We start from the raw sequence: 26,153 nt of genomic DNA on the forward strand, positions 1-26,153 counted from the left end.
CACAGTTCATGTGTTTAATAGCAAGATTCTGTTAGGCTGCAGATGCCCCTCAATAAAAGTTTTGTTTTTATACTTTCTGTTCTAAATTAAATGAAGTAAATAATTAATATGCTGTTATACACAGGTTACCTACAGATTAACGTATTATGGATCTCAGTATCTCATTGTTGATTAAATTCTCAAGTATGGAGCGATTTCCGATGTGAAATCTCAGCTGGCTTCTTTGCAGAAATTGACACAGTGATTCTAAAATTCATATGGACATTCAAAGGACTCAGCAGCCCAGACAGCCTTGAAGAAGAACAAAGTTGGAGAGTTAACCTGTTCCAATTTCAAAACTTACTAAAAAGGCTACAGTAATGACAACTGTGTGGTACTGGTATAAAGATAGACCTATAATGGAATAGAATTGAGGATCCAGAAACAAATTCTCACCTTTATGGTTAATTGATTTCTCAAAAAGGATGCCAAGACCATTCAGTGGGGAAAAAGTCTTTTCAACAAATGGTGCTGGGACAACTGGATGTCCACGTGCAGATACTGAAGTTGGACCCCTACCTCATACCATATACAAAATAACCCCAAATAGATCAAAGGTCTAAATGTAAGAAGTAAAACTATAAAACTCTTGAAACATAGGAGTAAATCTTCATGATCGGGATTTGGCAATGGTACCTCAGATATGACACCAAAAACACATGCAACAAAAAAGAATAAATTGGACTTTATCAAAATTTAAAAATGTGTTTCAAAGGACTCCATCAAGAGAGTAAGAAGATAACCTACCGAATAGGAGAAAGTATTTGCAAGTCACGTATCTCCTAAGGGGGTTGTATCTAGAATATTAAAGAGCTCTTACAATTCGTTAATAAAAAGGCCACCTGATTTTTAAATGGGCAAAGGATCGGAAAAGACATTTCTCCAAAGAAGTTATTCAAAAGGCCAGTGAACACATAAAAAAGATGCTTAGCATCATTAGTCCTAGGGAAATGCAAATCAAAAACCAGAGTGATGCTACTTCATACACACCAGGACGGCTCTAATCAAAAAGATAATAACAAATGTAGAGAACCTGAAACTCTCATATGTTGCTGGTGGGAATGCATAATGGTGTGGCCCCTTTGGAAAATTGTCTGACAGTTCCTAAAAAGGTTAGACGTAGAGTTACCATATGACCCCAGCATTCCACTCCTAGGTATATGCCCAAGATAAATAAAAACATATGTCCAAACAAAAACTTGTACACAGGTGTTTATAGCAGCATTATTCACGATAGCCAAAAATGTAGAAACAACCCAAATGTCCATCAACAGATGAACGGATAAATACAATGTGACCTATCCATATAACGGAATGATGTTCAGCTATAAGAAGGAATTAAGTGCATGCTGCAACCTGAATGAAACTTGGAAAAACACTATGCTAAGCAAAAGAAGCCAGGCAGAAAATGATCCCATTTATATGAAATGTCCAGAATAGGCAAATCTACTGAGACAGAAAGTCCATCAGTGGTTGCCTAGGGCTGCGGGGACGAGTAGGTTGGGAGGTGATGGTTAATGGGTGCAGGGTTTCTCTGTGGGGTGATGAAATTTTTCTAAAATTGTGATAATGGTTCCTCAACTCTGAGTCTACTAAAAGTCATTGAATTGTACACTTGAAATGGTTGAAATTTGTACGGTATGTGACTTTATCTCATTAAACCTTTACAAAGCAAACATTTCTAACATGAACAATTAGTTGGAGAACCTTTATCACTGCCTCACAGTTTCATTCTTTTCTTCTTTCCTCTTAACCGTACTCGCCTCCTGTGTCTGATGTGACCACTGTAGAGGACCTGAGCTCTTAGGCTACCACCATTTTCTCTGACAATCCGTGTCATGATGAAAGTTCATTCAGCTTTTCACTAAGGGGCTCTGATGAGGCGCCTGCTCTAAATGGATTTATTCATGTGTCCAAAGTCCAGAGAAGGATTTTTTTTTCCCCACCTTGAATTTGATATGTTTGTATTTGAGAGAATACTGAGCAAGGGAAGCATTTTTCCAGGTCCAAGTATACAGTTGGGGGATTAAAAAGATGGTGGGTTAGGGGCACCTGGGCGGCTCAGTCGGTTAAGCGTCCGACTTCAGCTCAGGTCATGATCTCACAGGTCACAAGTTCGGCCCCACATCAGGCTCACTGCTGACCGTGCAGAGCCCGCTTCAGATCCTCTGTCTCCCTCTCTATCTGACCCTTCTCTGCTTGCTCGCGTGCGTATGCATGCTCTCTCCCTCTCTCTCTCTCCTCTCTCTTTCAAAATAAACGTTAAAAAAAAAAAAAAAAAAAAAAAAAGGATGGTGGGTTAAATATAGAGCTGTTCTAAGCCCAAAACACCAGGGAAGAGATTTGGGGTTTTTAGGAGGCTTCCCCCTCACAGAGAAGGTGAATGTGATGTCCAGGATCATGTTAGTGTGAGTCTTCACTCGGCTTGGCATTTGAAAACAGAAAGTAACTCAGGAGAAAGCCTCTAGTAGAGGCTGTGCTGTGTCAGGGCCAGGACAGTCTCGGATTCCCCAGTCTTGTCAGAGGGCCCTCATCCCCCAGTTTCACCCCCTCTCAGCTCCTACTTTCATATACCTCTCCTGCCCACTCCCCATGTCATCAGCCTCTCCCCAGGGAAGGGCCTGAAAACTCAGGAGACTGAGACTCTTCCCGAAAGGTCCCAGCTTCATGAGCTCCTCCAGGAGGGGGAAGGCCAGGCCCATGCCAGGCCCGGTCCTTCTCAAGGAGGTTTCAACCTCAGGAGCAGGCCTGTTTTGTGTGTTGCAAGGCAAGGGGTGAAGTTTAACCGTGGGTCACAAGAAACGTATCCACATCCCTTCTTAGGACTTGCGGTCTGCCCACTTCCTGCAAAGCATGTGGTTAGCTGATGGGCCTCCTCCGTGTAGCCAGTGATCTAGCTCCTGTGCCAACTGGTTTTAAAATGTGAATCCTGTTGAAAAATGGTAGCCCTAGATGAAGGGAAATTCTGGTGTGCTTCGGTCATGTGGGGTTCCTAAATACAGAGAAACTTTGCTACTTACACATGCAGCCCGTCCCATGTATTTACCCAAATAGTGACCACAGACTGGAAAACTTTGCTAGAATGGATCTGTATGTGATGAGAGCTTTTGTGGCTCCACAGTCCTTGTGTGCGTGGGGGTGAAGGCGCAGAGCAGGGGAGGCCCTCCTGCCTGGGGTGATGGTGCCAGCCTCCAGGAGACCAGGACACAGGCTCCCGACTATGCCTTTCGGCCCCCCAGTCACCCCAAATCCTTTCCGTCTGCATACACGGTGCTCTAAAGTTGTGAGAGGCCCTAATTTGGTGAAAACGCCGGAGAGACCGCAAGCCTGCTACCCATTTGCGTTCAAATCAAGGTTTTATGAAACTTCTGTTCCTGTTTTCAGGGTGGTGAAGCAAAAGGGTTTTTAAATTATCTGGGCTCCTTTGTGTTCCCTGAGACCACACCTTTCACACTGTCAGGCCAAACACAAAAACCCAAGAGCAGAAAATTACCCCTGCTACTTAGGCTTTTGATGAACATTGTCTTTAGGGACATTTTCTTTGTTCTTATTTTCTTTGGCCCTGAGTGGGGAATGAGTTCATTTTTCTTTCTCTCTCATTGACATTGGAAACTACGTCTTAAAAAAAAGAAATTATTTCTGCCCAGCTCTGCATTGAAAAGAGCTTGTAAAATTCAGCCCTGTTTGTCACCCTGTTCAAGCCCTGGTCGCGTCAATTTTCCCCTACAGGCTGCTCTGCGCCCTCCACCCCACCTGGCAGGTGCCGAGCTGAAGGAGGCGTCACGCACACTTGCTGACGCACTCCAACAGCTCCATCCGGATGGCAATGCGGACGTGCCAGCCCAGTGGGATCAGCCGGATGAAGCGGGAAATGATGGGGGGCCGCAGGAGGTTCTGGACCGTGGAGGTTCGGTCTGAGTTGCCGTAGAAGACCTAAAGAGAGAGGAAATCTTATCACTATCACATCAGGGGAGGGAAAAGGAAGAACAATTCCTATCTGAAGCTGGCCCCAAATTTGAAGTCTGGGAAATCTCAGAAAGTGGTCAAAGGTCAGAGAATTGCATATGCCCGAAATCTGAACTTGTGTGTTAGTGCCTGCATGTTCTAGGCATCTCCGAGTGATTCTCTGGGGACATCTAGAGCTTCCCCAGCCAGTATGGGAGCATTAGCCACACGTGGCTATTTAAATTTAAATGCATTAAAATTAGATAACAATTTCCTTCCTCAGCCGCGCTGATGATGGCTCCTGTGCTCAATAGCTGTGTGTGATTAGTGGCTTCCATATTGGACAGTGCAGATCCTAACATTTCCATTGTCACAGAAGGTTCTATTGGATGGCACTGATGGAAAATGCCTCTTGATTCTCATCACCAATTCTGTGTTCTGATTCTTTGTATTTTGACCAATTTTGAAAAGGACCGCATTGCACTTACAGGAGGAATATTCTTCTGTTCCAAAGGGATCCAAAGTGAGGCTCGAGTAAAAACTGGTGAGCTGGCCCTGAAGTTGTGAGCCAAAGCTTAAGTGTGTATCTCTACCTCCATACGAATGGCAAATACTTTTTAGACTTGGAAGACTGCTTTTAGAAAAGAAAAGACATAAAAACTAGAGGGAAGATTCTGGAAGGGGGAGTGCAGTACCCAAAGTAGGGAGGAAAAGGTTCTGCTTCGTGTGTTTTGGGATGCAGCATAGCATGATGCAGTGGCCCTGATGGGAAAAGGTGCCGTGGCTGTTCGGCTGCGTTTCCAAAGAAATCATTCTTGGCAGTCTTTCTAGAGTCGTAGAGCTCTGCCTGATGACACTGGAGCGTTTCATTTCTTTCTGGAATTATCTCCTGCAAAAAATCTGGCTGCCACTTTGGCCTCATCTATCTAGAAAACGAGAAGGACCTCGTGTGCCATGATCTTGCCTTTCTTCCCAATAGCAACATCCCACATCCCCTTCTCTCTGCCGTTTGCCCTTGAATCTATTCAAGTTGGGACAGGTGAAGAGGGAGGTTGGAACAGGCTCCTGCAGATTGCCCAAGTGCCTGAGTGGAGTACCTCTTTGCAAAGAACCGTCAAGGCCTTCAGAAATGCAGGCAGGACTTGAAAATGAATTCTCCGTTTCTTTTTGAACAAGATCAAAAATGAAATAAAATGTCTAAGTATCAAGATGGTTTCTCCTATTGTATTCAAACTCCTTGAAATCTCAACCCGTGGCTGTCTTGCTGTACAACTTGTCATCACAGGGTACAAAGCCTTCTGATTTTCAGCCACATGTGTCTGCTTAATCTGATTGTCCAAATTAGCCTCAGAAGTCCTTACTCTCAGGCAAAAGGACAGTAAACGGTTCCAAACAGCTAGTGAGTTTTTAATTCATTGCAAATAGACATTATATATATAAAATATTGGTCATATATATATATATATATACACTTAATCAAGAGCCTACTGTGAACAAGACTTGGGGCTTGGCCTTTAGAGGTTAGTAGGATATAAAATTGCTCAAAGGTTCAAGTTCCTCTGTGTCTTCATTGCTGGAGTCATTTTAATCATTTACATAGTTCAGTGGCTAACTTGCTGGATTGTCCAGATCTTCCTGGAAGTCAGTCTCAATGGTAAGGAGAGGCCATATCTACATAAATGGACAAGGGCCTAGCCACATCAATAATAGGTCAAGTCACATGTATGCAGCAAAGTGTTCAATGGCTCACGGAGTTTGGAATAGTCCAAATGGCCAGTTTTGATCATTTGAGCAACTATAAGCTGGTAGGAGAATTCAAACAAAGATTTCTTTTGCATGCAAGAGTGGTGCTCACTCACAAACTGCTGGGCATCCAGGATACAGCAAGAAAAGACCCTGCCCTGTCAGAGAGTAGACCATGTTGTGGGGAAGAAGCACGGATGACTTCCCTTGCCATGGAGTCAGTGGCGTGACAGGGCAGGAACGGGAGGGAAGTCCCAGAGAGTATGAGCTAAAGGTGGTTTGGGGTAAGTCCAACTTACCCGGTTGTTTCCTGTCTGGTCCTTATAGTAAATCCAGTTCAGGTTCTCATCGGTCCTGTACTGCACGCTGTACTTGGTCATCCACTCATCAATGTCACAGCGCCCCTGGGTGAGGATCCCTGAAATCACCTTGACCTCCTTCAGATCTATCTCTAGCCACTGGCTGCTGTCCTGGTACTTGGACAGCCAGGCGCACCTGCCAGGAACACAGCAAATCACCAGGAGCCCTTTCCTATGAGAGCCTCCAAAGAGCTGAGAGGCACGGCCCTTTGAGGGGTCGCCAGTGCCTAAAGAACCCCTGCAACGCATGGGCAGTCTGAGCTGCAATCTGTTAAGCACCAAAAGGCCTGTCTCCAAGAAGTGTGCAGCCTCTGTCATACTTGTATCATTCTCTTTCTCCCAGCATCTCCACTGACCAAAGAACAATGGCCAGATTCAACTGATCTGTCAAAGAAGTGCCTTTGAGTGTTGCTGAAATCACCTTTGGGGTGTGGTTGAGTATGTCTGTCTTCAAATCATGAAAATGCATGGTTTTTGCACCCACCAGCTCCCTTCCCTTTTCATTAGTCTCCTGATGTCTCTTTCTCCATGAGTCTCACCCCAATTTCAGTCCCTTTATACATATTTGCGTCTCCTTCCAGTGCTGTCATTCATGGCTTTCAGAGAGTGTCTCCCATGTGCAGAACACTGATCCAAGTGGCTCTGGAAGAGCTTTTGGCAATTATAAAGCAAACCAACCAGTGAGGGAACTGATTTGTTTTTTAGCTATGTCTCTCATGAATTGTGGAAACCTATAATTTCCCCTTTGAGGTTTTTATTTACTTTTTGCATATTAATTAGCTTCTCGGGACTCAGTCCTTGGCTGCCTTCTCTTCTAATTCCAGACTTGCTCCTTGCGTGGCTCTTGAAATCTTAACTTCCATCCCAGACCTTTTCTAAATCCCAAAACCTGAGAATCATTTGCTGTCTAGACAACTTCTAGGTGCTGTACAGCATCCCCAAAGAAACATGTCCAAGAGTAAACACCTAATTGTCTCCAGCCCCTCCTTCCAATATTCATCTTTCAGAATGCTACCCCCATCCTCTGGGGTGTTCATGCCAGCGATCGGAGAGAGATCTTTGTCCCTTTCTCTTTTTTGCCTCAAACATCCAATCCGTCTATTGACTCCATCTCAAGTGTTTCTCAAAGTCATTTACTTTTCTCCATTTCACTGGCACTGCCCTGACCCACATCATCCTCAATTCTTGCCTGGATTGCTACTTTAGCTCACCTCACTAATTACTTCCCCCAACTAAACAGTTCTCCTCACAAGAGCCAGATTTTCCTTTTTTCTTTTCTTTTCTTTTTTTCTTTTTTCTTTTATTTGAGAGAGACAGAGCGCACATGCGCAAGGGAGAGGGGCAGAGAGAGAGAGAGAGAGAGAGAGAGAGAGAGAGAGAATCTTAAGCAGGCGGCCTGCTGAGCATGGCTTCCGACATGGGGCTTGATCCCACAACCCTGGGATCATGACCTGAGCTGAAACCAAGAGTTGGATGCACAGCTGACTGAGCCACCTTGGCGCCCTGAGCCAGAATTTTCTTACAACACAAATCTTACTGTGGTATTCCCCAGCTTTAAATCTTTCACTGCTAGAGTCTGCTAATTGTCCCCCAGTATCCTCTTCCCGTCTTCTTTTAGCAATAGAACACCATCACCACCACCACCACCACCATGTTTTATCTGGGCCAACAGCCACCCAGAAAAGTTCATATTTCCCAGTCTCCTTTGCAGCTAGGTGGGACAACCTGACTAAATTCTGATTGGTGAGATGTGGGCAGAAGTAGCCAATAGGATTATGCTTGTGCACTCTGCTCCTCTTTTCTCCCCCCTGGCTAGAATGTGATGTGCTAGTGGAAGCTAGGGTAGCCATTTTGGGCCCTGAGATGGCAGCTTCATGTGAAGGATGACAGAAGAAGGTAGAAAGAATCTGGACCCTTGATACCATCAGCCGTCATAACAATGAAACTACATGGCCTAATGAAACTTTTAGATGACCAAGAAATCAACCTTTATGTTATTTAAGTTTCTGTACTTTGGGGTTCTTTGTTACAGCAGTACAAACTTGTACTCTAACTAATGCACATTCCGGGTCCTCTCATTATGCCTAAAATAGTTACCATAATTCTTCACGTGACTTCACGATCTGAGATCTGACTTCTGCCTACCAGAGCTCTGGCCTTATCTCACTTGTGCCCTAACTTTGCTGACCTTTACCATCCCCATCCGTGCCCTTCACCATCCCCATCCGTGCCCTTCAGGTAGAGTCCCTCTCCCCATCTAAACTGTGTGCTTCTTGAAGGCCAGGACCTCCTCCACCTTGCCCACAGTCCTCAGCACACGGAAGGCACTCAGTCAATATTTGTTGAATAAATAAATGCATTCTGCCATTTTTTTCTTACAGAGACCTACATTTTTCAAATCACATGAGAAAAAGCGCCTGAGCCACCTGCCCTGCTTACCCAAAGCCTTGACTGTTGAGCCGGGCCTTGTTAGCGGTCCACGAGGAATACCAGCCCACGTACTGCTCCAGGTTGGAGCAGGTGATCTGGTCTGGTGTAACTTCTCCCGATTCGAAACCCAGGGGCTTATGATATGGGCATTCTGGAAAGGGAAAAACAACGCACCTCAAAACACTCATATCACATCGCAACACTCCACAAACCCGACATGACTGACATGCCAAGTCAGACCATCTCCTTCGTGCTTTGGTAGGTGGAGAATGTTTTGCTCATCAGCGCACTCCACAATGGGTCTTCAACTTATTCGCTGCTCTTATGAGAGAGAGTGAAGATGAAGTCAAAGGATTGCCATAGAGACTCAACCTTCGCAAAAGCAGAGGAAAGGGGCTCTATGGCAACCTGAGGTGGGGGAGGAGGGAGGGAGAAATACTTCACCTCCTCCACAAACTTAGACATTTGCAAAACCAAGAGGTTCCCAGGGAAATATCATAGTTAAATGCCGTACTCTTTATTTTCCTCATTAACACACTTTTAGCCGTCCGGCGTGATGACGTCAGGGGGCAGCTTATGATGCTAATTATAGGAACAAAGCAATGGTCAGAGGCAAGAAGGGCAATTATATACTGAGACTGACTTCTCGCTCGTAAAGTGCCGTCTTCTCACTAGTCTGATGAATAAAAAAAGGTGTGTGGTGGTGGGGGGGGGGGGGTGAAATGTACCTGAGTGACTATTGAATAAGGTACCATTGAAAGGAACTGGTTTTTTTCCAAATAAGAATAGCCAAAGCTGGTTCTTACGTGTCAACCGTCGGCTGCTTCTCACGTATTTCTAAACACATTTAGTGTTGGGTTACCTGGTCACAGACTTCCGCCGATTGCCAGCCCAGCATCCGTTCTCCCCTTGTTTTTGACTAAAGAACCCTAACTTTGTCAGGCAGCAATGTAGGCGCTAGAAAAAATCTTTCCCGTCCTCTTTCGCGGTTAGAAGCGACCACGTGATACAATTTCTGACCACTGAGATATACGACGATGTCTGCTGGGGATTTCTGATCCGTTTTTGCTCACCCCTTTTTTCTTCCCGTTGCCTAGAAAGAAGACCTGATGGCTGGCGCAGTGGCTTCTTGCACGACGGGGGTAAGGCCAAAAGAAGCGCCGAGACCTCAGCCCTGATATCCTTAAGCAACTCCCTACCCCTACTCTTTTTACTACAGGAGTCAAAACAAAAGTAATTCACTAAGCCACTCTTCAGGGGATCCCTTATTGACAACCGAACACAAGTCTAGCTATATTTCTGTAAAAAACAAATGGTAAATTTACACATTCTCTTAGTTTTCCGATTGTGAAGAATAAACCTCAAGTAAGTGAAATTATTTTTTGTCCATGTGTAAATCTGAGTTCAGATCAAAGAGCTGAACATGCTGACTGGGGCATCATCCCTTTCCAACAGTGAAACGAGTGCTGGGGTCTTTCTGGAGGATAGCTTCCAAAAGTCACTAAAATTGAACGAAGCATGCAAAAGCTTGAATGCCATGCATCCTGAGACCAGAATGCCCGCAGAGGCAGTCATGCCCTGTCCTCAGAGAGTGAAGACAGAAAGACAGCTTCAGGCCTCTGACCAGGGAGGCTTCACTGCCTTTCTGCCCGATGCACCAAAGGAAAAGGTCCAACCTCCACCATTAGTTGTAGCTCAGTGGGGCTGGAAGTGAGGGGACAGCACTTGTGGTTTATCAAGTCCCCAAGGCTGATGGAGCCTACTAAAATCACGGGAATTCCTGGGAGAGAGGACAGGAGTGATTTACGGGCCCCTCAATCGTGCCTTGTGTGGTCAAATCGTCAGGAGGGCTTGTTAAGGATGCAGTTTTCAGTATCCCACCCCCAGAGCAGCCTCATCTTTAACAAGCACACTTTCAAAGCACACTGGGGAAACTTTGGCCTGTGAGAGAAGGCATTTGTCAGTTGGCAGGTTCAGGGGTCTGGTGCCCATGGCCTTGGGGGCCCCTCTACCTCCTCAATTTCCCTCCGACCTGGCGGACAAGCCCATGCTACCAGAAGGTGGGCCAAAGCCCCAGCATCAGAAAGCTGGTTTTCAGTTGGGCCCAAGGTTGTCACTTAAATGCTAACTGTGGGTGTCTCTAAGGCCCCTCCTTCTTGAACCTTCCTTTTCTTGCTCCAGGGCCACCAGCTTGGAGGGAAGGAGCAGAGGGGAAGGAAAAGCAGAGGGGAAGGAAAAGTCCACTCCTGATGGCTTTATTCTTGGCATTTTGCTCTTTCTGGGTCTTTCCCTTAAATCTCTTTTGCCATTTCTTTCCGATTTGCCCATCTAACGGTTACGAGTGGAAACCTAGGGAGACGAAGCCAGTGGCAGTGGCCTTGGAGGCTGGTGAGGGCTTGTCCAGACACGGACCCTGCCCACACTCTCCAGGAAAGTGATGATCTCACCATCCCCATGGCTTTTGCCTGGTGTCTGAGAGTCAGTGCCTGATTCCCAGGCCCCAAGCCTTATCCCATTGTCCATTTTCCAGGTGAACAGTTCCACCTGGGTGACCCAAAGATGCTTCACACCCACATGTTCCAAACTGTACCCTTCAGTATCCAAGCCCCAAGCCTGCCCCTGTACAGTGCTCCTGTCAGGTATTGGTGCCTCTAGCTACCCAGCTGCTAACCCAGAAACCAGTGGTGTGGCCCAGGGCACAAAGCAGAGACTCTCTGATGGGTCTCAACCTGGGTATCATTGGGGGGGGAGTTACAGAAGTGCTAATGTTGGGGTCACTCCCTCAGAGATTCTGATGTCATTGGTCTGGGGTAGGACCCGGGTGAGGGGTAGAGCTACAAGTGATTGTAATGGGCAGCCAAGGTCAAGAATGTCTGTCTAGAGTCAGTGTGAGCTGGGATCAGATCCCCGTCTCTGTGAGCTTAGGCAAGCTGCTTAACCTTTCTGGATCTCAATTTCCTTATCTGTGAAAGGGGACCCACAGCAGTACCTGCCTCCACGATGTTGCTGGCCAAGAGCAACAGATTATATCGGTGTAATAGGGTGAATTCGTGGGAATACATTGATGTCTTCTTGAGTTTTTCATGTTTGTCTTTCTCACCCGGGAAGGAATCTAACTCCCCCTCTCCCACTCTGCCCTGCCCCCATCATCCCCTGTACATCTCCCCAAGAAAGAGGGTTCCTAAGGGTTGGGGCTCTTCTTGGGTTTGTGTGTGCACGTGTTCATGTGTGTGTGTGTGTGTGTGATTTGAGAGAGGAGAGGCTGTAGACCACATAGCATCTCTCAGATTTATGGATTTGGAAGGTCTAGGTGCCAACAGGAATTAGCTGATTGTGCTACAGGAGGGGACTGGAGAATCTGGGCTTTGGCCCTTTTGGGGGAAAGGGGCGTGCTCATGGTAGAGGCCTGAGCTCAGCAGGGACATGCTTCCTCTGAGGGGGCTGGACCACCGATGGGGCCACGGAGCCCTGAGCTCTGGACACCCTCAGGAAACTTGGGAAGGTCCCCGGGACTGAGCTGAGCTTGGTTCAGAGGGAGAAGACCCCCCAGTAAGGTGTTGGCCTTCAAGTGGGGCTGTGGGCCAGGCAGGGAGCCTGCCACCTGGCCTGAGCCTGAGCCTGAGCCTGAGTCTGCGCCCTGTCCCCAGGCAGCCCTTGCAAACCCATGGGAGTTTGATGCAGTCCAAGGAGAGAGGAAGGACCTTTAACAGTCCTGTCTTTAGACTCCTCGCTAGCCATGAGGAGGACTCAAACAGGAGTCATTTAAACTTGGAAAAATAGAAAATGTGGCATTTCTCACGCTCTATGGACTGTGGGGTCAATTGCAGTCAAGTTATGTTATTGTTTTGCCCAACTCCTCCTTTCCCCTCTCCTCCTCCTTCCACGGTCCTGGCTGGGCTCCCTTTGGGTCCTCATGCAGGCCTGGAGGCCTTCCATTGAGGCTGTTCCCTCTGCCTGTGACACTCCCGTCCCCTCTCTTCCCCCTTCACCCGGCCAACTCTGCTCATCCTTCAGATCTCTGCCGGCCACCCTGTTCCTCTCACTTATTCCCCATCCTTGTCATTATTTATCAGTTCCTCTGGGCTCTCTGGCTCACCCTTGTATCCTCTGAGCTGAGCAGAATGCCTGCACATGCTAAGCACTCGATAGTTATTGACTGGATGGTGAATGAAGGGATAAACACAGATTATCGCCCGTCTCGGGTGGCCTCTAGGAGCAAGCAGAGAAGACAGCAGAAACAGGCAGCGGAAAGCTCAGGGAGGAAATCGAGGTCGCCCAGCCCAGAGAACACCTACTGCTCTAAGCCATAGGAAACTGTCAACTGAGTATAAACTAGGATTAAACGGCACGAATAATGTTGCTGGAGGAATTAAGGGGATCCTCGTCAGACTTACACGGAATATGTCCTTCCCACGTTTTCTGCCCAATGCCAGTTTGTTAGGGTAGCTATGAAGCCTGTTGGTATGCTCATCTTAAGTAGAAAAAGAACGTCTGTACATTCATTTTAAGGAGAAACCTACATCGTGTGTGGTACAAGTGGATAAAGCACGGATATTACGTGGATAAAGGCGTGTTCATAATGTGCTGCGAATCCAGACTATACGTAGCATACTAGCCTTTCTTATTCAGTAGATAATCTCGCGGTCGGGAGGCATGAAAGCCAGACATGGTTATAAAGAACATTTACCTAGAGAAACACAAGGGAAGTTCAGGGACGTTCTTGACAAGAGAGACATGAATATTAACATGCACGTGTATTAGGCTTGAACCTATATGACAATGTAGTGGAACATAGAATAATGTTTATAGAATGGAGTAGAAACTCGAAGATAATATAGAGGTATAAAATCTAGAGTAAAGGCAAAGCATTCACGAATCACTGGATTTCTTAGGCTTGGATACTTTCCTTACCCTATTCTTCCCCCTCCAAGGGCCAAGGTGATCTTAGCTAACTGTGGAGGACAGACCTTTTAGTCGTTTTGATAGTGTTAATGAAGATTAAGGAGGCCAGAATGCACCTTCTCCTCTGTGGGTGGGACCACTAGACAGTAGCAGCCAGTGTGCACCCGAGAGTACCTCCGGGCAGCTCCCAGTGACCTTCCCTCCCGTCCTTCTGTATCTTCTAGGCTCTTCTTCCCTCCTAAGGCGGCCTGTGATGGAAGCAGTGAGTCTCAGGATCCAGAAAGACCAAGCAGCGTTCTTAAGATTCCATTGAGGACCCGAGGCACTGATGGGCGTCTAGTCCTGCTGCCCTGAACCATCTCTTTCATGGAAAAAAACCCATTCACGCCAATGAATCAACCGTGTAACCCTTAGGTTGTGTTTGTTTCTTCCCGGAAATGTCTGTGCCATTAAAAAATAAAATGAGAGGAAAAACAAACAGAAGATGGTGGGGAGTGGAGAACACGTAAACTAAAAGAATTTCCGATTTCAGAACTTCGAGTGCACGGCAAGTGTTTAGGGGAGAGAGCTCGGGGGACCCCGGTTGACTTCACATTCCCCAAACACACAGCCCTCCTCAACTTCACAGTTGATTGGGTCAATCTGCATAAATAATCTCTTTTCAAGTTGGTGGGTTTTTTTAGAACTCGGAATGGAGTTCCAGTAAGGTCTTCGTGTCTCTAGTGAAGAGAACGTTTGTTTCCACTGCATGGGAAACTCCTTCAGGGAGGAGATAATGCCTTCTTTTTTTTTTTTTTTTTTTTTTGCCTCCCCATCAGTGCCTGGCACATAATAGACACATGATGAGAAAGGGTGGAACTGAATTTTAAATGGATTATTAAGGAGGGTGCTTCAATATTGACTGGGCAGACCACACCAGTATATAATGGTTGCAGGAGCTCCTGCCGCGGAGCACAGTGGGGCATCCAGTAGAAGCCCACCAGACTGCACAGCACTTGCTGCTTTCCTCATGACAGGGGCCCCACTGTTCCTTTCCGATAGACTGAATTCACAAACCACTTCCTACCCCTTCAGTAAATAGGGAAGGGGAGGCAGCAAAGGCCGTCGGAGACTCTCCGCTGCCTCCCCCACAATATGCTATTTTAATGCAAATTTAATGAAATAATGAAGAGAAGCTCGCACACGCACACACATACTGTCTCTAGCGGAGCTATTATTAGGTGATTATGTACCCTGCAGAGGGTAACGAGCACAGTTTCGAGCAAAAGAGGCTCTGAGCCGTGCAAAGCACTGAGTGTTGCAAGGATTTTCTGGGCCCCCAAGTCCCTGAAAGTCAGAGTGTGAGCTCTCAGGAGGCAGGAGGAAAAGGAGCGACCTTTCGTCAGCTACAGTTTGCTGGGTACCCCGCATGCCTACGAGGATCTATTCCTCGTGACAACTCCTAAGAGCAGGGCTCAGCAAACTGTGGCCCTTAAACCAAATGTGGCTCACCGCCCGTTTTTGTAAATAAAGTTTTATTGGAACACAGCCACACGCATGTATTTACATATTGTCAGCGGCTGCTTTCATACTACAAAGTCAGAATTGAGGAGTCGGGACCCTAGGGCCCGCAAAGCCACGAATATTTAGCATCTGGTCCTTTACAAAGTTTGCTGGCAGGAACCTTACAGGAAGACGCTTGTATTAGCCAGGAAGGGCTATGTTAGGCTGCAGAACAAATTGTCTTGGAAATTTCAGAGGCTTAACACGACAGCGGTTTGTTTTTCACTCAGGTGACTTGTCCGTTATGGGTTGGCAGGGTTTCTGCTCCATTCAATTTCCTGGGACCCACACTGGAGGAGGAACCACTTCTCAAGCAGGGAAGGGAAAGCCGGAGAGTCAAGTACCAGCCCTTAAATGCTCATTTTGGAAGGGACGCGGCTCGCTTCGGCTGGAGCCACTCTAAAGGGGCTGGAACGTGGGGGAGAACATGGTTGTTCGCTGAGCAGTAAACCCTCAGGCACAGTACTATTACCTCCCTTTGACAGAAAAAGACCCAAGGGGGAGTCCCAGAGCTAAGAAGGGAGGCAGGCAGGATTCCGGCTCTGGACTCTCTGACTCAAAAGGCTGTCCTCTTCTCAGAACGCCCTGCCTCCTACCATTGACTTATTTTCACAAATTCCATTAGTCCATTTCATTGAAAATAGGCGCCATCTCACCGTCTCACCCAGGCCAGGGAGAGAGGCAGGAAGCTGTTTCTGAACAATGACATCCGTGTGGTATGTTGGAGCAGTGGCCGTTGTGGGATTTGAAGTTCGGAGGCCAACTGCAGGAAACCCAGAGCCTAGCGTGCCGGGGGGGGGGGGGTTAACTCGGCCAGGCGGAAAGGAAAAGGAGAAACAACGTTCCCCAGGACACCGCGAGGATCCGGTGCCCTAAGCAGAGGAGACACTCACCCGGAATGCAGTCTAAGGAGGTGGCGCCAGCAGACCAGAGGGCATTGGCACCTCCTTGGCAATCGCATTTGCATGCTTTGTGGTACCAGGGGTCCTCACCCTCATCCTGCGGGAAGCCAGAGGGGAAGGAGTGTCAGAAAAGTCACAGGGCCGCCTGGGGGGCTCAGTCGGTTAAGCATCTGACTTTGGCTCAGCTCACGATCTCACGGTCTGTGAGTTCAAGCCCCGCGTCGGACTCTGTGCTGACAGCTCGGAGCCTGGAGCCTGCTTCCGATTCTGTGTCTCCCTCTTTCTGTAACCCCTTCCCCGCTTGTGCTCTGTCTCTCTCTCGAGAATAAATAAACATTTAAAAAATTACAAAAATACAGAGAATGCTCCAGGTATGAAAATTTCAGGGGAAAGAAAGAAAGATCACAGGCAAAGGCAACCGTGGCCAGAGCCGCTGGAAGAGTTTGTGTTCAAGAACCTTGCTCATTCATTACCTGTATTCTGTGGCCGCTTTTGCACAAGAGCAGCACAACCGGCATACTAATCCAGGCTTAAGACATACAGTTGCTACTCATCTTTGAGTCCAGATAAACAAATGTCCGCCACTGTGGATGGACAGCTAATGATCTCACAGACGCACCGCATGGGGAGCACCGCTCACCCCATTATAGTTACCTTCAGGGTTTGGGGGCGGGGCCCGGTTCACAGTCAGGCTGCTCACTTCTGGAGGTCCCTTTTAGGGATCTGGTTTTAAAAGGTAATGGATTCATGATCACACCGCCTGAATTAAGACCTGGTTCACTTGCATTCTCTCATTAAAACACCAATCTTGAACTTGCCCAGATAAAATGGGCTCTTGCCACCACCATAACAAAGTACCTTTAAAAAGTACCTTTTAAAAAAAAAAAGGATAATCCTAAACATTATTTTGAGCTAGGAAAATCTTTAAGAACAGTATCCATGTAAATCCCAGCCTTCTTACTGTAACATACCTCAGTAGACGACAGTCCCAGTGTGGCTAAGCAAAAGGACAAGAGAGGAGAAAATCAAGTTAAAAGAAGAAACAAATTCAACAAGGAGAAGTGAAATGAAAATAGTCACATAAAAGTTAACAAAGCCCCTTCGGGAAGAAGTCAAACTAAGTAAATATATATGTCAGGAAAAACATCCACAGATCCTGAGAAACCAGGGGCAATAAAATTAAACAGAGAAGGATCATTATTATTATTTTTTAGGTAAACTCTACCCCCAACAGGCGGCTTGAACTCAAGACCCCGAGATCAAGAGTCACATGCTCTATCGATTGAGCCAGCCAGGTGCCTGTCTTATTTTCATTCTTTATAGAATTTTGGAAAATAATGTAGCAAAGGGGGGTGGGGAAGCACCCGTATTTCTTATCACCAAAGGCAACACTGTTGACATTTTCATATCAATCTTTCCAGTCTTTTTTCTATGTGTGTTTTTTAAAACGTACTTGAGAACCTAGTATTTAAACAATGTTTACAATTTACATTGTTAAATTTGACATTAAGTGCTACCTTCTTCCTTTACTTACTTCTTCTTCATCAGCAGCAGCAGCAACAGGATCCCTAGGGTCTGCCTTAAGTGCCAGTCAGGAGCTGATTCCTAGTCTCCGCCCCCTCCCCCCGGCACCCCCGCACTTGACACATTTAGGTTATTTAGAATTAACAAATTGTTTAGAAAATCTTGTTAAGGTTTGTCTGTAATGTACTGGAAATATCAAACCACAAAGTGTAAATACTGTATAAGTAATGTGGGAAAACTATGTCCAATTTAACATAAAACTAACATATAAAGTATCTTTATAGAAGTACGAATAAAGAGAATGAATGCACAATTTAAAATTTTTAAATTTTTTAAAATTTCTTTTTGAGACAGAGACAGAGCACGAGCAGGGGAGGGTCAGAGAGAGGGAGACACAGAATCCGAAGCAGGCTCCAGGCTCTGAGCTGTCAGCACAGAGCCCAACGCGGGGCTAGAACCCACAAACCATGAGATCATGACCCGAGCTGAAGTCGGACGCTTAAGAGTGAGTGCCCTGAATGCACAATTTAATAGGAAAAGAGTTTGTATACATTAGCATAAACTGATTGTTTAAACTCTGCTGCCCAATGCATAAGCACTAGTCCCATGAAGCTACTTGCGTTCAAATTAATTAAAATCAATAAAATTAAACATTCAATTCCTCGGTCACACCAGCCACATTTCAATTCTTCCTGGCCGCATGTGGCTAGTGGCTGATGTACCGGAGAGCACAGGTACAGAACATTTTCATCACAGCAGAAGATTCCATTAGGCAGTGTTTGCTAAAGTACCAAAGCTCCGTTTTCCATTTTCAACAAAATGGATATCTTCATTTCTTTTCTGATTACAAAAGCAGCACATACCTATTATAAAAATCTTGACCAAAACTGGAGTGTAGGCAATAGGAAATAAAAGTCCCTCAACCACTTTCCTATCTAAAAGTTGAATCTTATGCCCCCCCCCACGCGTGCGCACGCGCACACACACACAGACACACACACACCCCTTTCAGACTGTTACTGAGAGTAGAGAAATGGTCTCATCTTTTGTATCACAATTATAAAAGCTATCTTTTTCAAACTGTGCCTTCATTTAAATAATACATGTTTACTTCTGCAAACCCCTTTTTTTTGTGTCCACTGTGAGCCTGGCACTGCCCCAGGGCCTGGGCCTTCTGAAATGGAAGCCTTGCTCTCTGCCCACAAGGGGCTTGAGGACCCATGAGAAGACAGACCACTGGACAATGCACACGGTGAGCACTCCACTGGGTTCTGCATAGGCTGCAATGGGAGTTAAGGGGAGCATATATTTTAGTCAGAGCAGTTGAGGGCTACCCCTCCCCTGCGGCCCCAAACTGCTGTCTCTCCTGGGCCCTCGTACACCGGTTATTCATTCCTAGAGATTCCTTGGCCTACCTGCTATGGGCAGAATTAATCCCCTCAGATAGCAATGAAGGTTAGGAGCGCCATCTTGGTTGGAGGCCAAGCCCTGTGCTAGCAAAAGAAGTTACCAATGACTTCTTATTTTCGTACCCAATGGACTCTTTCCAACACTGACCTTATGTCTTCATGCTCCAATATGCTCTCGGTCCCTTCCTTCTTCCTTTAGCTTCCATCACACAGTTCACCTGGTGCTCCCATCACTCTAGATACCCTTGTCAGTCTTCTCTGAGAGCTCTGCTTCTTCTACCCGCCTCATAAATGTTGCTAAACCCAAGATTACAATTCTTGCTTTGAATGGCTTACCGGGCATCTCCTCATAGGTGTCTCTTCCTACCTAAACTTGGACACAACCAAGTCTTGACAAGGTCATGGAGCAACCTGAACTCTCCTGTGCTGCTGGTGGGGATGTAAGTTGGTCTACCTTCTTTGAAAAACGACGTGGCAGCCTATAGGAAGGTTGAATGTATATGCGCCCTAGGACCCAGCAGTTCTGCTCCTAAGTACCCACCAGAAACGTGTGCATATGTTCTCCAACTAACCAAAACCTGTGCTGGATTCCTCACAGCAGCAGTCTTTGTAGTAACCCCAAATCGGAAACACCCGCATGCGCATCAAGAGTAGAATGGGTACACGTGGCAAATTCATACAGTGGGCCACCACATTGCAAGGCTGAGTGGAGGGTCCCTTGCTCAAGTGGACAAACCATAGGGATCCATTTAAAAGTATCTATGTCATTAGACGTCAGGGTCTTGGTCACATCTGGCGTGGGGAGCAGCAAGGTGAAAGCCCACAGTTGCCATTCGGGGGCTGGCAATATTCTGCTATTTGATGTGAGTGCGGTTATACGGGTGTGTTCGACAGTGACAATTCACTGGGCTGTACTTTTCTGTATGTATATCTTACCTCAATACTCTGTTTTATACCTCAGCTCATTACGACCTTCCTCAAATTGTTCTTCCCCTTTATTTCTTATCCTACTGAGTGGCTTCCCTGTTCACTTAGCATCTCATCTAGAGACTTGGGATGTGTCTTAGTCCCCTTTCTTTCTCTCTAAACCCCCATATCCAACGTCTCCCAGGGGCTTCTATCCTCTCTGCCCCCGCCGCCACTGCCTGTGTTGGGCTCCTACTCTCTCTCCCTGGATGCTCTCCCTGCTGAAGAGAGACCTTGCCTCATCCACCCTTCACGCTGCCGGTGGGGCGAAACGCGGACCGGATTGTGCCACCTTCTTGCTCCAAACCCTTTGGCGGGTCCCCGGTGCAAGGGTCCAGGCTCCATCTGTGACATTTATTGGTTGTATGGCCACATCTCTCCACTTCCTTATGCCTAAAATGAGTATGATAACGATGTGTCCCTCAAGGAAATCTCCATCATCTCTCTCCTGCCTGCCTCTCCAGATCCATCTTTTGCGTTCTCTACTACCCGCAATTCATCACACGTGCCAGGCTGTTTCATGCCTCCGTGCCTTTGTATGATTTCTTGGCTTTAAAGGCCCTCGTCTCCCAACTTTTCTGCCAGCTTATTCCCTTCCCCGCGAAGGGGACTTTTTCTGTCCCCCGTGTACAACTCACCACTTGCTCTGGCCTTTATGCCCCACCCCTTTCTTGTGCACAGGTTTATCTAAGCACTTGTACGATTATAGAAATTGATATGGAAGATACTTGATGGTGACTGGCCCCAAAGCGTTTATTCATTAGGTAATATTCATTGAGTGTCTACTATAGTCCAGGCCTGGCTTTAGGCGTTGGGGATATAGCCCTTAACAAAATGGGAAAAGTACCCACCTTCATAGGGTGTATATAGACTAGGCTGGGGGTGGTGAGGGCTAATGAATGAATGAATGAAGTGTCCTGCAGTGAGAAGGTGATGTTGGAGCAAAGACCCGAAAGAGGTGAGACAGCTGTGAGCAAAGCATTCTGGGCAGAGGGAACACTAAGTGTAAAGACCCTGCGGTGGGTGGGTAATTGGCGTGTTCTAGAGAGAGCAAGGAGCCTCTGGGGCTGGAGTCAGGGGATGAAAGAGGGTTTTAGGAGATGAAGAGAGGGGGTATGGGACGCAATCAGTACAGGGCCTGTGGGCACGTGAGGACTTTGGCATTTAGCCTGAGTAGGCCCTCACAAGGGTTCGAGGAGAGGAGGGACAAGACAGATCATGGTTTATGAGGCTCCCTCGGGCTGCTGGGTGTAGACTGGATGGTCTGGGGCAAGGCCGGAAGCGGAGAGCCTAAGCGGGCAAGCAGCGGTCCATCCAGAAGGGAGATGATGGGGGCTCGACCCAGGTGGTGGCAATGGAGGTGATGAGAAGTGGCTGGCTTCTGTCTTTGGAAGGCAATGCCAAGAGTACTTGCCGACAGATGACGTGGGTGTGACAGAAAGAGAGGTTCAAGGCCTGAGGCACTGGGAGGATAGACCTGCCGTTTACTGGGCGCGGGGAAGTCTCCAGGAGGAACAGGGGGGCGGAGGGGGGGGGAATGGCGCGAAGATGTTCCATTCGTTGAGGCTGAGCGGGCAGCTGGTTGGAAAGCCCAGACAGGCTCGGTGGCGCCCCGTGGCCCTTGGAGTGAATGCACACGTGAAGCCACCGCCTTAGTCTCGCAGCTGCTCCCCAAGAACCGCAAAGCGCACGAGCAATTGGCATCTAGTCGATTTGGGGGTTGTTAATCCAGGAGACACTTGGCTCCACCCCACCTTCCAGCGAAGCTGGGCGTGGCTGAGGTACAGAAAGGCCCTGTCAGTGGGGCCAACGTCAGTCGTGCCAGGATCCTCTTTCTGGGGGCCGGTGGGGGGGGGGGGGGGTCAAAGGCAAAGCCTGTGGGTCACTGACAGTGTGGCCTTGATAACCAGATCAATTTGGCCCAGAGGCTGCGTCTGTCACTGAGGGGGGTTTATGCATCCGCAACTGAGCAAACCCAGGGTTCAGATAAGAGCCTTCTGGGTTCTGCATTCTGCAGAAAGAGAGAAGGCCAAAAAGAAGGGAGGGGGACGTACTGCCACCGTCTGCCTGTGGAGACGAAGAGTCCTAAGAGGCAGACCTGGTTTCAGAGCCACTTCCTGTGTTCGGTCAGACGTCGGGCAGATTTCTGATGTGTTTTCCCTCCCAGCCTCCACCCCCTGGAAAGCGGAAAGTGTTTGTCTATAGACAGGCCGGGGGATCTGAGGCACCGGATCCTTACGGAAATGAGCAGAGAAAGGACAAGTGCTTGACAGGAAAAGCTGCCCCCAAGGGAGCAGCGACACGGCTGTGTGGCCCCCAATATGATTTGATCACCGAAACGCTGGCAGACCAAAGCAAAAGCCTGTTTGGCTGCAACATTTTATAATACCAGAAAATAGCATTGTTGGAATGAGCGACAGAAAACGGGTCAGCCTTTAACGGAGACAGAGGAAAAGATTTTGATTATGTGGTTGTATGTTTTTCTCCCTACGTGGATTGTTCTGGAGATTCCTCCCCATGGTACAGGTTTCCACTAGAGCGCCTGAGATGTCCCCCGCGCACCGACCTTAGGTGTGTGCAACAGGGGCTCATGCCGCCCTTTTGCCCAAAGGGCCACTCCGTGGGGAAACCCGTTACCGCAGCAAGAAAATTCGAGGCTTTGCTGTTTCTCAAAGTGTACCTTGCAAGCTCAAGAGGAAAAGTGGGCATTAGACACGCGCAGGAAAGACTCTTTTAGTCCTTTTGATGGATGTCACTAAATACAGAGCCTTCCTTCCCATGGAAACAGATGAAGCTGAGGAGAAAAGCATAAGATTACGAATGCCAAAATTGTCAGTAACTAGCTTCCCATCTACTTTAGAAATAAGGGTAAGACACGGGAAGAAAATGGCAGGCTGCGGCAATGTCCCTCTCAAAGAAGGAGAAAGAAGGAAACTGTTCTGGTGTGAAAATGTTGCTATTTTTGGCTACAGGCATATTCATGGGTACATGCTTCAACACAGATGAATCTCAAAAACATTTTCGAAGTGAAAGATAAAAGACCATATGTTGTATGATTCCATTTAAACCTAATGTCCGGAATAGGCAAATCCTCAGAGACGGAAAGTAGATCGGTGGTTGCCAGGGGCTGGGGAGACGGGGAGATGGGCTTAATGTCTACTGGTTTTCTTTGGGGGGTGACAAAATGTTCTAAAATTGGATGGTGTGCTCCACACATCCAGAAATATACTAAAACCCATTGAATCGCACACTTTAAATGCGTGAATTTAATGGTATAGAAATTACATCTCTCCGGGTGCCTGGGCGGCTCAGTCGGTTAGGCATCCGACTTCGGCTCAGGTCATGACCTCACAGTTCGCAGGTTCGAGCCCCGCGTCGGGCTCTGTGCTGACAGCTCGGAGCCTGGAGCCTGCTTCGGATTCTGTGTCTCCCTCTCTCTCTCTGTCCTTCCCCTGCGTTCTCTCTCTCTCAAAAATAAATAAACATTAAAAAAAAATTACATCTCAATAAAGCTACTTAAAAAAAAAAACCCTACGTCCCTTATGGTTGACACACCTGTAAGATGAGGCTTGATTTTTTTTATATATATAATGAACATGACCAAGTGATAGACCTATATATTGTAATAAGATGGATTTTTAAAAACCATCATTTGCACTGAATCCAAAATGTCCAACGGAAGATAAATAGAAGCCTGCCTCAGTTATAAGATGCACGGAGTTTTGGGCTGTGATCATTTGTGCATTCCCAAATGAACCTTCGTCCGACGCCTAAGTGGAGTCAATCTATTTATCTTATTTCACTGTAATAAGGAGCCGCTGCCACCGTGGAACAGAAACAGTGAAGAATAAATTAGACAAAGAACCTTTGTCTTCAGGGTCCCAGTTGTGCAATAGAAAACATCTTTCCCGTCTGCGTTGGCCTCGATTCTCTGTCTGGATGGTGAGCGGATTAAATACAGCAACCGCATCCTGTAGTTTTTCTCTGTCTCTCGAGCACCCCTCTAGTTCGGGCTAGAGCACGCACAGGTCGCCAAGCCACACTGACCATAAAATGGTCACCAGACCACCCAGTGGACCACATGCCATTCTGCCTAGACAGATGGTATCTTCTGCTCTTCGTGGAAATTCCTGGAGCTCCTCAGCCGCGCACACAGATTGGTAAGCTCTAGGACAGGAACTAATGTTGTGCTCTGTGCCTCGGGACAGTGTGTGTTTTAGTACAGATATCTCCCGAAAGGGCCGGTCTAATATAAAAATGGGCTGGTAAACTTTTATAGGGCTTCTTCTCACGTGGGGGTCACAGAGCACAGTTGTTAGGCTCAGCACTGGGAAAGTAACAAAGATCTGCCCCGCGTTCTTACACGATGTTTGGCCTATAGCAGGAACTCAGGGATGGGTTCTTTAAGGAGCCGACAAAAGAGTGAATGGATGGATGGATGGATGGATGGATGGATGAATCTCAATGCCTATCACACAGAAATCTGAGGGGGAGGCCTACGGCCCTCAGACAACCAGAGGTATTGGAATCTAGGCCTTGCAAGGCTCTGTTTAGGTTTTTCTTGCTGAGGAAAGGGCAAGGACTAAAGGAAAAGCAACAAACCGCCCGAAGCACCTTCAAGTGTTGAGAGTTACTGGGGCAAGTTGCTGACTGACTCTTCATTGCAAAGAGGAAAAAACCCCAGACAATTGGTCTACACGATCCCTACTTAGAAATATATTTGGGTGGGGCGCCTGGGTGGTTCAGTCGGTTAAGCGTCCGACTTCGGCTCAGGTCATGATCTCACGGTCCGTGAGTGCGAGCCCCGCGTCGGGCTCTGTGCTGACAGCTCGGAGCCTGGAGACCGCTTCCGATTCTGTGTCTCCCTCTCTCTCTGCCCCTCCCCCGTTCATGCTCTGTCTCTCTGTCTCAAAAATAAATAAACATTAAAAAAATTAAAAAAAAAAAAGAAATATATTTGGGTTTGTAAAATGACCTTGGGATTATATTCATACAGATCTTTCCAAATACTGAGAAAGGTGACTAAAAAAGTCATGAGAATAGGAGATATGAAAGGACGTACTCTAGCAATAACATCTAATGAGAGGGCAGAGAGGAGCGCGATTTAAACCAGGGATCCTGGGGCACCTGGGTGGCTCAGTCGGTTGAGCGTCCGACTTCAGCTCAGGTCACGATCTTGAGGTCCGTGAGTTCGAGCCCCGCGTCAGGCTCTGGGCTGACGGCTCAGAGCCTGGAGCCTGCTTCCCATTCTGTGTCTCCCTCTCTCTCTGCCCCTCCCCCCTTCATGCTCTGTCTCTCTCTGTCTCAAAAATAAATAAATGTTAAAAAAATTAAAAAAATAATAAACCAGGGATCCTGACTCATGACTGTGTATCCGGTCATTTGCAGAGTGGAGAGGCCTCCTCCTTCCTGCCTTCCTTCCTTACTTCCTGTGACACACACAAATACACAATGACCCAAAGAAGCCATCCTGCCAATTGCTAATGTCCAGAATGAACCTAAAAAGGAATTCTCAGCTAACAGGTCCTTGAGACCTGAGAGAGGCATGGAAGAGTGTTATTTTCAAAGACTGAGAGAGAATTTCCTCGTCGAATTGGATGATATTTTAGAGAGTTGCTTTTAATTTCTTCTTATTTAGGCATATTACTCCTGCCAGGGCCATATTTAGAAATTTTAAAATGACTGAGTGTTACAGAGTCTTTGGAGATTCCTGACTCTCAGTTGGATTATGTTTTCTATTAGAGTCCAGTGGGACTTGGCGTGTTATGTTAATCCATGTTTAAACGAGAGTGACCTCACGTCCCGATTTGCCCGGGACAGCCCTGGTTTACACCTGTTGTCCCAGCAGAATTATTAATAGCATCGTCTTCCACTCTCGATGGCGTCCTACTTTGGAAGATTAAGTTCTACAATCACTCTAATTTTGACTCCTCAAAATTTTCAAGGATACACCACACTTCCTTACCAATCGTGGCAATTTATAGCTCTTTTCTATGATTTCTGAGACCCTTCCTTCTTTCTGTCCCATTTAGAGCATCCCTTGAACTTTAGGAGGCTCCTCGGAGAACCAGAAAGCCAGTGGTGAGAGACTAAGAGAATCACTTCCACATAAAGACAACCGTTATTCATTAACAATGCATCTTGGTTAATTAACATGCCTTGTTAATTAATGATGTTTTAATTATTCAGGTTGCATTGCTATTAACCAGCTAAATTATTCATTCAATTGTACTATTAAGTATTCGATAAATGCTAATGGTTGGGCAGCACATACCTTCGTAGCCAAAGAGAAGTAAGAACAAGAAACCTTCTATCTTGCGTGGCATTCTCCCCTTGTCCTTGGCTGTAGCTCTACCTTATCCGAGTGGAGGGTTTCCTCAGAAGCAGGAGCT

The 26,153-nt window shown here is 47.0% G+C and overlaps 2 protein-coding genes across 3 annotated transcripts in view; one reads left to right on the forward strand and one right to left on the reverse strand.

Moving 5' to 3' along the window:
• CDKL5 (cyclin dependent kinase like 5) overlaps positions 1-15,829 on the forward strand; it is a 213,489-nt gene extending 197,660 nt beyond the window's left edge. For both annotated transcript variants that reach the window (XM_019823616.2, XM_045051234.1), the window contains 2 exons: positions 9,614-9,658; positions 13,643-15,829. In XM_019823616.2, the coding sequence (XP_019679175.1) occupies positions 9,614-9,658; positions 13,643-13,731 (134 nt within the window). In that variant the 3' untranslated portion in view covers positions 13,732-15,829. The remainder of the gene's footprint in view (positions 1-9,613; positions 9,659-13,642) is intronic.
• On the reverse strand, positions 1-26,153 carry RS1 (retinoschisin 1). The gene is made up of 6 exons (XM_019823621.3): positions 26,036-26,153; positions 16,834-16,859; positions 15,854-15,959; positions 8,526-8,667; positions 6,027-6,222; positions 1-3,972 (listed from the first exon to the last, which is right to left on the reverse strand). Exons 1-6 carry the CDS (start codon positions 26,085-26,087, stop codon positions 3,820-3,822), a joined length of 675 nt encoding a protein of 224 aa, XP_019679180.1. The 5' UTR covers positions 26,088-26,153; the 3' UTR covers positions 1-3,819.

Source organism: Felis catus, chromosome X (assembly GCF_018350175.1).
Source record: "Felis catus isolate Fca126 chromosome X, F.catus_Fca126_mat1.0, whole genome shotgun sequence".
Lineage (NCBI taxonomy): Eukaryota > Metazoa > Chordata > Mammalia > Carnivora > Felidae > Felis > Felis catus.

Bases quoted from the DNA above. Each gene is read 5' to 3' on its own strand.
- RS1 (XM_019823621.3), bottom strand. From the start codon at position 26,087: ATGCCACGCAAGATAGAAGGTTTCTTGTTCTTACTTCTCTTTGGCTAC. The intron at 15,960-16,833 runs GTATGTTACAGT...GGCTTCCCGCAG, and splicing joins TGGGACTGTCGTCTACTGAG to GATGAGGGTGAGGACCCCTG. The intron at 8,668-15,853 runs GTGAGTGTCTCC...TTCCCTTTCCAG, and splicing joins CTCCTTAGACTGCATTCCGG to AATGCCCATATCATAAGCCC.